The sequence below is a fragment of the Galendromus occidentalis genome, unplaced genomic scaffold (assembly GCF_000255335.2).
Source record: "Galendromus occidentalis unplaced genomic scaffold, Mocc_1.1 scf7180000076610, whole genome shotgun sequence".
Taxonomy (NCBI): Eukaryota; Metazoa; Arthropoda; class Arachnida; order Mesostigmata; family Phytoseiidae; genus Galendromus; species Galendromus occidentalis.
In genome coordinates this window covers 1,502-15,557 of record NW_003804599.1, presented here as the reverse complement: position 1 = coordinate 15,557, position 14,056 = coordinate 1,502, and the positions used below count along the sequence as shown (strand labels likewise).

Genomic DNA, 14,056 nt, shown 5'->3' with positions numbered 1-14,056 from the left:
GGAGGCGTTAGGACTCGAGGTGAATGCGAGCACGGAGAATATGAAGTACGTGATCCTACGAGGGTTGAGCCCGATGAATAGGCGGTTTGGAGATATCGTGGCTAACACGTATCATAAGACTGTTGAGCTTTAGGTAGAAACTGGAAACTACTAGTCCTCGTTCCGTACTAGGACTATGACTCATACCAACCCACGGGGCCATATACCCGTGACAGTAGTAAAATACGTGAGTCACCGGGGTTGCACCCCGAAGTTACGACTCTAGCATGATACCCCTGAGGTAGTACGAAATTGGGCTAGCACCCCACATGCTGGGTACACCCAATAGTATTCTAGGACGCTACTTATGATAGACCAAGGTAGTCTTATCCTATGTATATGTATGTACGGATCAGGACATGTAAGAAGGAGCTTAGACTCCTGCCTAGGTATAAAAGACCTAAGATTTCGAATAAAAGTGGTATCTGCCTCTCGTGAGATTGCATCTCTGTGTATTCCTGAACGGGCTGCTCTCCTACTCCTGACCAGAGCTACGAATCTTGACCTTCAACAAAGACAATCACGAAATTAATTCATGATCTGGAGAGAGTCGAAGGTGGACTAAGTAGGAATTTCCAGCGTGCGAACTCTTTTCAGTATGAAGAAGGGCGGTATCCGGCACGACAATTTGCGTGTTATCGCTGCGGACACGAGAGGCATCGGGCGGTCGACTGTACGGAGCGGTTTAACCAAGGCGAGACGTCTTGGCGACGCGCAATCCCAATCTCGGCACCGGTGGAGCCCAGACGTGAGGATAGAGGACGTGAGGAATTGCAATATCCGGATCGTATAGAGAGGGAGATACGCGGAATAGCGAGGTAGCTAATCAGAAAGGACGGATGGCGAAGCCTAACACGGCGGAACCTGCGGCGGCTAGAGCGATGGCGAACGTCGGTGCGGTAATCGATCGGCGGAGTGCACGTAGCACGTTGACAACGTGTTACAGGTGCGGTCAGCCAGGTCACTTCTCGCGGAATTGCACTACGGTAGTAGCCGTGGGTGCGGATGATAGCGAAAATGAGGAGATGCTCGAAAGAAACGAAATGTATCATTGTCGGGCATTGAAAAACGTGCTGATCACGGGGCAGCCGTGGACGGCGAAGGTGGATACTGAGGCGGGAGTTAGCATAATATCGGAGGAGGCGGCAGAGAAGTTGAATCTCGAACTGTTGCCGAGTCGTTGCGGAAATATCAACAGCATCAGTGGGGACGCCTGTGTGAAATCGTTGAGCTGCGAGGCGTCAATTTCAATAATATGACCGGAGACTGTGGGTATTCGCGTAATCGGGATAGTGAGCGCGAGCCGGTAAGAAGGAAGACACTTCGCCTTTCGAGGAGTAAATTACGACTGACTGTCTGTCCGTTTATTGTTACGATTTCCGCCAGAGGGCGCTATTGAGTGGGAAAGGAGATTAGAGTATGTTTGAAAAAGGGGCGCGACGCGCTATCACAAAGACACAATATTTTCTACACTGCCTCCCTGGAACGGTTGTTCCAGCACGCTTAATCACTGGTCTGCAGATCCTCCTCCCTGTCCGGCACCTCTAAGGGGATCAACAATTGGGCCGGCCGCCGAGTCTCGAAGCCGTTTGCGAAGCGTATCGAGTAGGTACGCACTGCACCGTCGCGGCCGGGATTTCCCCTGAGGACTCGAACTAGATTCCACTTCGATCTAGAGACGTTATCTTCCTTCAGTAAGCAGACGGTGTTGTCGGCCAAGGGACGCGGTTTCCCCTTACTGTCGAGATTAGCTGATCTCAGCAGCAGTATGTATTCTCGATGCCAGCGTTGTGACAAAGAACGGAAATAGCTTGTCCTCTGGAGAAGTCTTTGACGAAGATCGTCGGCCTCCGGCGGTCCGGATCTGACCGCACCATTGGGTCCCAACTCATCCAGACTCGTTACGGAGCACAAAGGATCGTACGGAGGACCGCCCCTGAGGAACAGGTTCGGGGTGATGGCCCGCGGCTCCTGTAGATCTGACGATGTATACGACAAGGGCCGGCTGTTGATAGTGGCGCCCAACTCGCAGAGTATCGTCCGAAGCTCTTCCGCGCTGATCAGACTCCGACCAAGGGTTTTCGTCAATGCATTCTTTGTCACTCCAATGAGGCGTTCGAATAACCCTCCACGCCATGGGCTTCGAGGACAACTGAAAGTCCACTCGATCCGATGCTGGGCCAACACTTCTCTGACCCTCGGGTCTCGGAACGAATTAAACAAGCGGCGGATATCTGCCGCTGCGCGGACGAACGACCTCCCATTATCGGACAGGATGGACCGACACGCCGGGTAATCCGCCAGGAAACGGCGCAGAGCCAGATGGGTTTGCAATGCGGACAAATCCTCAACTAACTCAAGCCTAACCGCTCGTATACTGAAGCACGTGAATAGGGCGATGTACGTCTTGCTGACACCCTGGCGGCTTCGGGTATAGAAGGGGCCACAGAAGTCGACTGCGGTGACGGCAAACGGAGCTCCGATAGAGACGCGCTCCGCCGGTAGGGCGGCCTGAGTCTGGTCGGCAGTGGGACCGTGAGTCCGTCGACAAACGACGCAGCCGCGGAGAATCTTCTTTATCACTTGACGTCCCCTAAGGATCCAGAATCGTCGCCGTAGACTATTCATGACTGCATTCACTCCGAGATGGGCATTGGTTCTATGATAATGCAAGATCAAGAGGATGGCAAGGCGACTGTTGATAGGAATGATTATAGGTGTTTTCTCATCGTGCGTGAAATGAGGCCCCAGGGTGAGTCGGGTTTGCGCTCGAAGTACCCCATTCTCATCCAGAAGAAGCCTATAAGAGCTCAACTTTGACGATCGGATAGGCCGCTCTCCGCTCATCGTTGAGCCGATCTCCGCCGCAAAGAACTCAGTCTGGGTCGAGCGAATGATGAACAGCTCGGCACGTCGCCTCAGCTCACCCTCCGCGAATCCGGATCGACGACGGCAACCCTCCGCGAAACGAAAGATGTTTGCGACCACTCGGACAGCTTTTTCCCAGCTACTGAAACGTCCAAGATCAACCATCGGCGGTGTCGCGACTACGGGCGTGACAACTAGGCGGAGTTCTGAACTACCAGGCTCCGAATCGTCACTACCACTCCGCAGACGCTTCACCGGACGGTCTCTCTCCGGTCCGCTCAGCCAGGACGGGCCTTGCCACCAGTCCGAATTCGCCAAGAGTTCCCTGACTGAGGAACCCCGCGAGGCAACATCAGCGATGTTCCGCCTCCCGTCGACATGGAACCACTCGGTTGGCGATGTGAGTTGTTGTATCTCGAGCACGCGGTTGTGCACAAAGGTTTTCCATCTCGACGGCTCCTTCGAGACGCACCAGAAAAAGGCCACGGCCGAATCGGTATAATGCGTGATCCGATCGATCCTCAATCCGATTCTCTCGACGACGAAAGATCGGAGTCGAGCGGCCAGAAGTGCTGCCATCAGCTCCAGGCGCGGCAGCGTCACCTTGTTTTTCGGGGCGATTCGGGATTTAGCAATTACCAGCGCGTACGTACTGCCTCCGTCCGAGTACAACGTCTGAAGATAGGCGGTCGCAGCATAGGCGCGCTCGCTAGCATCTCCAAACACATGTAATTGGTGACCGATGATTTCGCGCCCAGGTTCTTGGTACAAGCGGCGAATATGTATTTGGTTTAACATTGGAATTTCCTCCGTCCATCTCTCGAACTCTCTACGGAGAGGGTCGGACACCACGTCATCCCAACGGAGCGACTCTGTCCACAGTTGTTGAATCAGCAGTTTTCCGCGAAGAGTGAATGGGATGAGCCATCCCACTGGGTCGAAGATTGACGCCACGATTCGCAGTACGTTGCGCTTCGTGGTCTTTTTCATGTCGCTGGTTGACCTGATGATCTCCTTCATCTGGAACTGGAACTCATCTCCGGAGGGATCCCACGCGATGCCTAGTACCTTTAGGAGTCCGGACTCCAACGGGGTCGGGGTCGCTGCTGGGGTGTCTGAGGACCCCACATGGTTCAGTACCCGAGTCGCGTTGGATTTCCATTTTCCCAGCTGCATATTCGCGGACTTCATCCAGGGGATCAGCTGATTGATGAATTGAATCGCCTCTCGCTCCGAGTTGAAGCTCTTGAGCATATCGTCGAAGTAGAACGCGTCGCCGAGCTCCAGGTTCGAGTCGGGGTCGACCCGTCGAAAATGTTCCCTTAGCACCGCTGCGAGTAGGAATCCGCTTGGGGTAGCCCCCCAGGTAACGCGTCGCATCTGATAGCAACTGACTCGATCGTCGCCGGGGCCCTGCCAGAGGTAGCGGAAGTATGGTCGATCCTCTGGGGCAAGATCTATGGTCATATACGCGTGCGCCACGTCCGCTGAGAGGGCCACTGGTTTCAAACGGAAGTTTATCAGCAATTTGAGGATGTCTGGGTTCAAGTTCGGCCCAACCGGTAAGTGCGAGTTGAGCGATCCCTCCCCCGGAGCCGACGCCGAACAATCAAACACTATACGCCACTTTTCGCCCGTGGCTCGCTGCGTGACGATCTGTCGGTGTGGCATATAGAAACAACCATCACGAGCACTTGGAGAACCGACATCCGCGTCGTCTATTATCTCTGCGTGACCAGCTCGATAGAACTCCATAATTTCGGAATCATATCGCGAGAATGCATTGGGGTCATGTGACAGAGCGCGACGCCTGGCGTTCAGCCGATTCCTCGCAACCTCCAGGTTGTTAGCCAATTGTGCGATGGTTCCCCGCTTCGGCATAGCGACCATATATCGATGACCATCGTAGGACACGCTTTTCTTGAACTGTGCCATGGCGTTCGACTCGGCCGCGTTGAGCTCGTCATTCCCTTGTTCATTCTCTCCAACAGCTTCGATGGTCCAGAGTCGCTCCAGGTCTCGTGCAGGTTGCGATAATGTAGCGGCGCAACAAACTGGGTGTACTGACGCGATATCTCCCCTCGTCGTCTTCGGGCCGAAGGACCCAGCAACGATCCAGCCGAATATTGATGATTTACCGATCAATCCTCCCCCGATGGCCGTCTCCCGGTTCAGGTGTACGATTTTATACATCTGATCTATTCCGATAAGAAGGTCCGGCTGCACATCGAGACGCGGATCGACCAGCGACAGATCCGCCAATTGGTGAGTTTGCCCGAATTTTTGTATGATTTGGCGCATCTCCGGAGTGCAGTTCGACGGAGGGTCCACGTTGAAGTTATATTCGTGTACGGTAAGGATGATGGACTCCGCGGTCTCATGGGCACTACCCAGCTTGATGGCGTACCGATCGGCGGTGAGGAGGTGCTCACTCGTGAATCCCTGTAAGTTGAGCTGGACTCGGTCCCTCGGACGGATACCGGACAATCGTTGGATCAGTCGCGGCGTTGCGAACGTAATCATAGAGCCACTATCGAGGAAACAGCGCACCGGGATCTCGGCGTTATCGTATAAGACGAGCGCCGATGCTGTCATTACGACCGCCCGATTGATGGCAGCCGCGGCGACGGTCTGCGTTATGCTTGCGGCCGTCTGAGCCTGTTGATGCATCGATGTGTAATGCGCACTGCTATTACACGTCTTGCAGGCCTCCCTCGGACCAGCGCACACTCGTGGGGGAGTGTGCTCGAACTGGAAGCAGGTCGAACATCGACGGCGCTGTTGGAGGATTTGGCGGCGTCGCTCTGGGGGGATGTCTGCTGAGCACATCGACGGCAAGTGTCCACTGCCGTTACAGAAGAAGCAGTACAAACCACGAGCCTTGCCCTGCCTTCGACGGGAGCTACTGCCGGCGGCAGCAGCCACGGTGGAGCGAAACTGCTTCCGGGGTGGACACCTTGGCGACTCGATGGACTGGCCGTGTCTACGATTGATGCACGACCGTCCGTCGAAATCACCCACTGTACCCGTGAGACGTGAGTCCCCCGTTGCGAGTCTTTCGCGGAGTTCCGTATACTTGCGCAGGTATTGAAGCAACCGCTCCAAGCGTTTTGTCGCAGAGAGCGCCTGATCCGTGCACGGGTCGTCGACCGCGCCCTCCGTCATGAGATGGTGTTCCTCGAACGTCAACAGGAGACTCACAGGAAGTGCTCTACGAATAGTTTGCTCGTAGGGCAATGCGATGCTTCGGAGTGGTACCTGCACTGCCTCCAGAGCGAGTATAGTACGTTGGGTTACGTTAAGGAGCTCGCGCAGTCCAGCAGTGTCGTTCTGATTCCGAACTTGAGGTACACTACTAACACTAGCGAGCACGTCTCGCTGCCGCATCTCGGGGATATCGTAATTCTCATCAAGCAACCTCAACGCTACGTCGTAGTTGTCGTCGGTGAGCGGGAGCTCGCGTATAAGGCTCTTCGGGGGTCCGTCCAATAGTTTGCTGAGCGCGACAAGTTTGTCGCTCCCGGTGGCTTCGGTCCGTCGGCGGACGTAATTGACGAACTGAGCTCTCCATAACTTGTATCGATGGATTTTCCCATCGAATACCTCCGGAGTCGTATCCAAATACAGCTTGGAGTTGGCACACACGCTCGATGTTACTGGTCCAGCTGGTCTTGCTGTCACAACAATGGCACTGTTTTGATCGGGTGCCAACAACATGGCGTTCCGCTCGGGTGTATCCGATGTGCGAGTGTCGTTGTCGGCGGCATTCGTAACCGGGATGACGTCACCACCTTTCGGGTCTCTTGAGTCGGCGGCGACAGAGATCGCAGGCGATGGTGATGGAGATACGGAAATGCCTGGAGGTGCCGGAGGACTTTCTTTCCTCAACTGAAGCATCTCTAAGGCGTCGATAACTGCCTTCGCGGCGATCGTGGTTTCGATGACATCGTCGGCCTCCCTCGTTTCTCTTTCCGCTTCCTCTTCCGGGAGCTCCGGATGCCGACAGATCTGGTCCACGAGTTGACGAATCAAGGCGATCCGCTCTTCGACGCGGGCCTTTACTGTCAAAAACTCCAGGCGATTGGAGTCTGAGATTTGCTCGAACGTTTGACTCCTCTCGAGGTCCGTTTGCAATGAGTTCCTTGCGCGTGTCCTCCGTCCACGAAGAACGGCGAGGCTCTGTAGCATGTTCACAGCCCGATTTTGCGGAGGCGAATGCTCGACAGCCATCCCGGTCACGGCACCAATGTGAAATCGTTGAGCTGCGAGGCGTCAATTTCAATAATATGACCGGAGACTGTGGGTATTCGCGTAATCGGGATAGTGAGCGCGAGCCGGTAAGAAGGAAGACACTTCGCCTTTCGAGGAGTAAATTACGACTGACTGTCTGTCCGTTTATTGTTACGATTTCCGCCAGAGGGCGCTATTGAGTGGGAAAGGAGATTAGAGTATGTTTGAAAAAGGGGCGCGACGCGCTATCACAAAGACACAATATTTTCCACAGCCTGCAAGCCAGTAGGTAGGGCGGTGGTACAGCTGGGAGTTGACGGTCTTCGCATCGAAAATGTCAATTTGACGGTATTACCCCGCGGTTCATGGAGGCGAAGTGAGGTACTTCTGGGAAAGGATTTGATCAACGAGGGTTTGGTATCAATCTTTTATGGCGGTTTCTCGTGGTTGTTGCAGAAGAGGTCGTTCGCGAAAATCGCGGAGGAATCACCCCCGGGAGATCCTAAGGTGGATTTCATATTCAGAACGGAGGGGAAAATCGAGAAAGAGGAGGATCGAGATGAGACAACGAAGGTAGAGCTTAGGGTGAGAGAGAACGTTAAAATCCAGCCGAGATCGATAGGCATGGTAGATACTAAAGTGGCGGATATGGAAGATGGTATCATAAGCGTATGCAGCGGATCGACGGTCGATGTACTATTGACGGTTTTAGATAAGGCGGTAAGGGTTCCATTAATAAATCACAAGAACGAAACGGTCAGTCTAAAACCAGGGACGGTCATTGCGCGAGGGCAGAGGGTCTCGGATAAGCGCGACGAATATTATGACGTCATTCGAGGGGGACTTGTTGGAAGTGGTACAGCGGAATCCGAGAGGCGTAGTCTTAAGTTGGAGGACGTAACGATTAACGAAGCGGTACCGCGTAAATTCAAGTTTTTGTTACTGGAGTTACTTAACAAGTATCGGATGGTAATCGCGACAACCATGGGTCGGACTAAGTGGACGGAGTTCACGATCAATGAACTTCCCGGAAGCGCGCCGGTTCGATGCAAGCCATTTCGATTGTCGATGACGGAGAGAGAGGCCTTGGAGGAAATTTTGGATCAGATGTCGGAAGCCGGAATGATAGAACCTTCAAGTTCGCCGTATGCGAGTCCGGTGATGTTGGTAAAGAAATCGGACGGAAGCTGGAGAATGGTGGTTGATTATAGGCGATTGAATGCGCAGACGATGAAAGTAAATTATCCGGTCCCATTAATTGATGACATCTTAGATGAAGTCGGGGGTAGGAGATTTTACTCAACGTTTGATTTAGCGTGGGGGTATTTCCAAATTCCCATGGCGAAAGAGGCGGCTCAGAAGGCGGCGTTTGTCACGCCCGACGGTCATTATCAGCCTACAGTCATGATGATGGGACTGTCCGGGGCGCCGAGTTGCTTCCAGGAGCTTATGATGAAGGTCCGTGAAGAAGGCGGGGGAAATCAAGTTCACCCTTTCCTGGATGATCTCATCACGGCGGCAGACGATTACCGAGAGCATCTGAGACAAATCGAGGCGGTTTTGATGGCGTTGAGAGAAGCGGGACTGACGATGAGGTTGAGTAAATGCAAGTTTTTCATGGAGACGGTAGAATTTCTGGGATTCAGAGTGTCGGTGGAAGGGGTTCGACCAGGTACTAGGAAACTAGCGGCAGTCGAAGAATTTCCAAGACCAAAGAACGTACACGAAGTGAGAAGGTGGTTGGGATTGACGAGTTTCTTCAGGCGCTTTGTTAAAGGTTATGCGTCTATAGCGGGTCCGTTGACAGCGTTACTCAGGAAGGAAGCTAAATTCGAATGGAATTCGAGAGCAGAAGAGGCGTTCACTGTAAAGTTCTTGTTTTATCTCTCTAAAGATAATTCACGTGCCGGCTGCCTGGTAGCTGTCGAGTACTGACTGACGTCATTTATTGTATTGTTATGATCTCGTGGCAGACGCTAGAAGCTTGAATAAGGGGCGGGTATTACATCTCCCCTTTGAAGTCGAAGTCATGTACATGTTTCGCAATCTATATTATCCGATTAATTTACATCTCGAGCGTGAATAGTTTGTGCGATTATTGATATCTTAGGGTCGGTTTCGGTACCCGCTTGCTTCTCTGGAGTGGGGGTGTCGATTGTGGGTCGTCATCGTATTCATCTAAGGTTTCATGATCATGAGATGGACCTGCATTTACCGGTGGGACTTTTCCTTCGACTTTCTCCATCTGCGGGGAGCTTGACGGGGTTTCAAAATCATCTTCTGTCTCGGGAGTGGGGTCCGCCACCGGATTTATCATCGTTCTATCTCTTCTTGACAAAGTTTCTGTTTCAGTGTCTTGTATCACGTAGGATCGTGGCTGAGGGAGAACTGTCACAATCGTCCCCCTCCTCCAGTGGTTCTCTTCCGGGTCTTTCACTCGCACTTTCTGCCCCTCGAAGAGAGGTGATTTATCTCTGCTTTGCCTGTCGTAATATCTTTTCTGCTTTTCGCGTTCTCGCTCAAGCTGTACGGTGACTCGCTCAGGTGGGATTATTCGGGGTCGTAAGTTCGAAGGATGGATAGGAAGAAGCGTTCTATTCGTTCTTCCCATCAGGCGCTGATTTGGGGAGCCCAACTCTTTACTCCTTGGCGTGTTTCGGTGCTCCAAAAGCGCCATGTGGAAGGCTCGAGACCGGTATTCGTATTTTCTGAGGAGTTCCTTTGCTTCTTGCACTGCTCTTTCTGCCAGGGCGTTACCCAGCGGATGGTACGGACTGGATGTTGACGTCTCCACTCCGAGCTCTCTCAACGTCATCCTGAACTCATGGGCTGCAAACTGTGGCCCATTGTCCGATTTCACTAATCTCGGGAGTCCAAAACGCTGAAAGACCTCGTAGAGAGCTTCGAGGATCGCCTTTGTTGTTGTCCTTTTCATCCGGATAATTTCGAAGAAGAAGCTGTATGCATCTGTCACTATCAGATAGTCTTGTCCTTCGCAGCTGAATAAATCCATGTATACGATTTCCCATGGGAGATCTGGAATCTCGCTTATCAGCATCGGCATTTTCGTGTTCGCTCTCTTTTGAGATTGGCACAGATCGCACTGGCGTACAAATTCCTCGATCTCAACATTGATCGAGGGCCAGTAGACTGCGTCTCGGGCACGTAGCTTCATTTTCGTTGATCCGCAGTGTGCACCGTGTAGCTGCTTCAAGACTTCTTTCCTTCTGCTGCTTGGGATGATGATTCTGTTCGACCTCATCACCAGACCCATTTCGACGTGGATTTCATCTCTATAAGGCCAATACTTTTGAGCGACCCCTGGAAGTTTGGTTTTGTCTTTTGGCCAACCGCTCTTATACAGCTCCGTGAGTACGACGAGCTCATCATCTGTTCTCGTTGCCTTTGCAAATTCTTCGAGTCTATGGTCTTTGATGGCAATCTTGCCGATGATACAGAAGCGTGCACTGTCCTCGGCCGTCTGTGCGATTGGGTTTCGTGAGAGGAAGTCGGCCATGATCAGTTCCTTGCCCGGCCTGTAGACGACCTGTATGTCGTACCGTTGGAGGACCATTCGCATCTTCTGTAAACGCAGCGGAACCTGATTGAGCGGTTTTCTCATGATTGCTTCGAGCGGCTTGTGATCAGATTCTACTCGCATTTCTTTCTGTCCCAACACGTAGTAATGAAATTTCTCGCATCCAAAAACGATCGCGAGTAGTTCTTTTTCTATTTGTGCGTATCGTTGTTGCGTTTCGTTGAGGGATCGGCTGGCATACGCAACCGGATGACCTTCTTGAGTGAGGACTGCCCCTAAACCGTATTGAGAGGCATCTACAGCGAGTGAGACGGGCCTATCCGGACGGAAGAACTTGAGCACCGGCGCCTGAACTATCATCATCTTGAGCTTCTCGAAGGCTTTTTCATGACGGGGTTCCCATGTGAACACGATATTCTTCGACAGGAGCTCTCTAAGTGGTGCAGTTTCGTCTGAAAATCTTGGGATGAAGTTAGAGACAAAGTTCAACATCCCCAAGAACTTCTGGACATCTTTTACGCTCTTCGGAGTCTCCACTCGGCATATGTCATCAATCCTCTGCCTGTCAATACTCAGTCTTTTTTTCGAAATTGTGTGTCCCAAGTATTTTACGGCTCACCTTCCGATTTTGCATTTTGTCTCGTTGAGGACCATTCCCGCCGAAACGCTACGCTGAAGAACTTTCTTCAGACGTTCGTCATGCTCGTCTTTCGTCGCACCCCATACTAGTATGTCGTCGACCACCGCACTGACTCCTTCAATGTCTTTGAAGAGTTCATCGGTTAGCCTTTGGAAGACGTCCGACGCGCACACGATTCCATAGGGCATCTTGAGGAAACGAAATCTTCCCCAAGGCGTGGTGAATGTACAGAGACGAGAGCTTTTGCTGTCTAGTCTCACCTGCCAGAATCCTTCGTCAGCGTCTAGTGTAGAGAAGAACTCCGCTCCCGCCAATTTCGACGATATCTGTTCGATGCGCTTTGTCGGGTGTGGCCCTCTCTTGATGGCTTTATTGAGGTGCGTTGGATCCAGACACACTCGGATTTTTCCGTTTGCCTTTTGAACGATGGTGAAATTTGAGACGAATTCGGTGTGTTCCTCAACCGGGAGGATCACCCCTTTTTTGAGCATTCGTTCAAGCTCCACTTTCACGGCATCTTCATATTTTACCGGGACTGGCCGGCAAGGGCTGATGACTGCTTTGTAATCGCTCCTCAGCTGTATTGAGCATTGGAAGTTCTTTATGTTGCCGTATCCTTCGAACGCCTTTGGAAATAGCTTCTTCCACCTTCCCAGCTCCAGGTCTTCTTGGTTTATCGATTTGATTCGTTTAATGAGTTTGAGGGATTCGGCGGCGTCTCCGGATATTGTCGGCGTCACTGGAGCATCTACAACGTAGAATCGCTCTTCGATCGTGTTACCCTTGAACGATACCGGCACCACCACGATCTCGCGACACTTGTATGAGTCTCCGAAATATGAGAGGAGCCGGGATTTAACACGGTGCGTCGCCAGGACTCGATGTTCCTTATGGAGTGATTGGACGAATTCATTTGGAAGTACGCTCACCTCTGCGCCCGTATCTAGAGCGCAGCGGATAGCTCTCCCCCCGACGGTGAGTGTCTCATTCCATTTCCGTTCTCCATCTTTTTTGATGTTTGATACTCGCTTCATGTGGTTTACCGAAAACCCCTCACTCTCATCGCCGGAGTGCTCGTTGTCGCGATTTATCATCCATACTCGCCGACCCGAGGTCTTCTGCCGGTGGGCTCTGTCAGCGAATCTTGAGTTCCTGTTCTTGGAGTCGTTGAGCAGCGACCGACACAGCCTCGCAAAGTGTCCTTGTTTACCACATTTGCTGCACGATTTCTTGTTTGCTGGGCAAGCATTTCTGGCGTGTTGAGACCCACAGCGACCACACGATTTTCCTTGGAGGGAGCCTACCATGTGGTCGTCATTCCCGAAGGCCTCCTCGTCTTCATCCGAGACCGGATACTGAATTTTCGCCACTGTTTTCGCTGATTCTCCTTTAATCGTCCGAGTTCCTTGATCGCCAGCTTCGAATCCACGACATTTCTTTATTGTAGCTTCTAGAGTGTGATCTTCCGCTAAGAGAGTGCGTTGTAACTCCCTATTGAGAACGCCGACTACCAATCTCGATTTCATGAGTCGATCTTCTGATTTTCCAAAACAGCAGTCTCGAGCCACTGTTCTGATTCTTTCATAGAAAACCTCGAAGGATTCCCCAGGTTTTTGGTCTCTTCCCCGTTGCCAAAACCGGAAGTCTGCGAGCGTTTCTGTAGTTGACTCGCCCGTTTTTTCTTTGATTTTCTTTTTGAGTTCGTCGAAAGTATCTGTTTCGTCGATTCCGTTCCGACTCATCCATTTTCGAGCAGCACGACCGAGGCAGTCTAACAGGGCACATCGTTTGTATTCAGCCGATTGTTGTTCTAGGTGCGTTAGGGTTGCGAATATGGTGAAGTCAGACTCGAATCTTCGCCATGATTCGGACAGATTTTCTCTGTCCACCTCGAGCGGCTTTGGTTTTGATGCCATTAGTACGCCCGTGGCTATGGTTGTCGTTAGCATGTTCGACTGTTTCTCCGACTGCGAGTCCGATCGTGGGTTGACCATTGTTTCCGACTCTTCACTATGGCTCCGTTTCACCACACTGACACCATGTAAAGTTCTTGTTTTATCTCTCCAAAGATAATTCACGTGCCGGCTGCCTGGTAGCTGTCGAGTACTGACTGACGTCATTTATTGTATTGTTATGATCTCGTGGCAGACGCTAGAAGCTTGAATAAGTGGCGGGTATTACATTCACGAAATTAAAGGAAGCATTGCTGAAGGATCCAGTGTTAGTGAGGTTCGACCCAGAAAGAGAAAGCGAGCTACATACCGATGCTAGCTGCGTGGGGTTAGGCGCAATTTTGCTCCAAAAGGTGGACGGTAAACTTCGGATGGTTTACGCGATAAGTCGGAAATTGTCGGATTCGGAGCGAAATTATCATTCCACGAAGTTAGAACAACTGGCGGTTGTGTGGAGCTTGGAGAGGCTACGGCACTATCTTCATGGAAGAAAATTCACGGTGGCTTCGGATTGCAGCGCTGTGGCGGCTTTGAAAACAAAGAATGGATCACCACAACTTTGTCGGTGGTGGGACAAGATAGCAGAATTCGATTTCGAAGTCAAACACCGAGCGGGAATGAAAATGGAACATGCGGATGCGCTGAGTAGGGAGCCGTTCGAGGAAGCGGGAGAGGCCTCGAAGAGAGGAGGAGTTGCCTACGGATACTACCGCGACGGTAGTGTGTACGGCAGTACGAACCTATGATGAAATGATGATGATACACGCGGATGATATCGATATACAGGAA

The 14,056-nt window shown here is 51.9% G+C and overlaps 1 protein-coding gene and 1 pseudogene across 1 annotated transcript; both read right to left on the bottom strand.

Moving 5' to 3' along the window:
• Positions 1–1,542: 1,542 nt before the first annotated feature.
• Positions 1,543–7,137, bottom strand: LOC100906484 (uncharacterized). The gene has a single exon (XM_003739936.1). It carries the CDS (start codon positions 7,135–7,137, stop codon positions 1,543–1,545), a length of 5,595 nt encoding a protein of 1,864 aa, XP_003739984.1.
• Positions 7,138–9,232: 2,095 nt separating this feature from the next.
• LOC100906339 (uncharacterized protein K02A2.6-like) lies at positions 9,233–13,282 on the bottom strand (annotated as a pseudogene).
• Positions 13,283–14,056: the final 774 nt, after the last annotated feature.

Bases quoted from the DNA above. Each gene is read 5' to 3' on its own strand.
- LOC100906484 (XM_003739936.1), bottom strand. From the start codon at position 7,137: ATGGCTGTCGAGCATTCGCCTCCGCAAAATCGGGCTGTGAACATGCTA.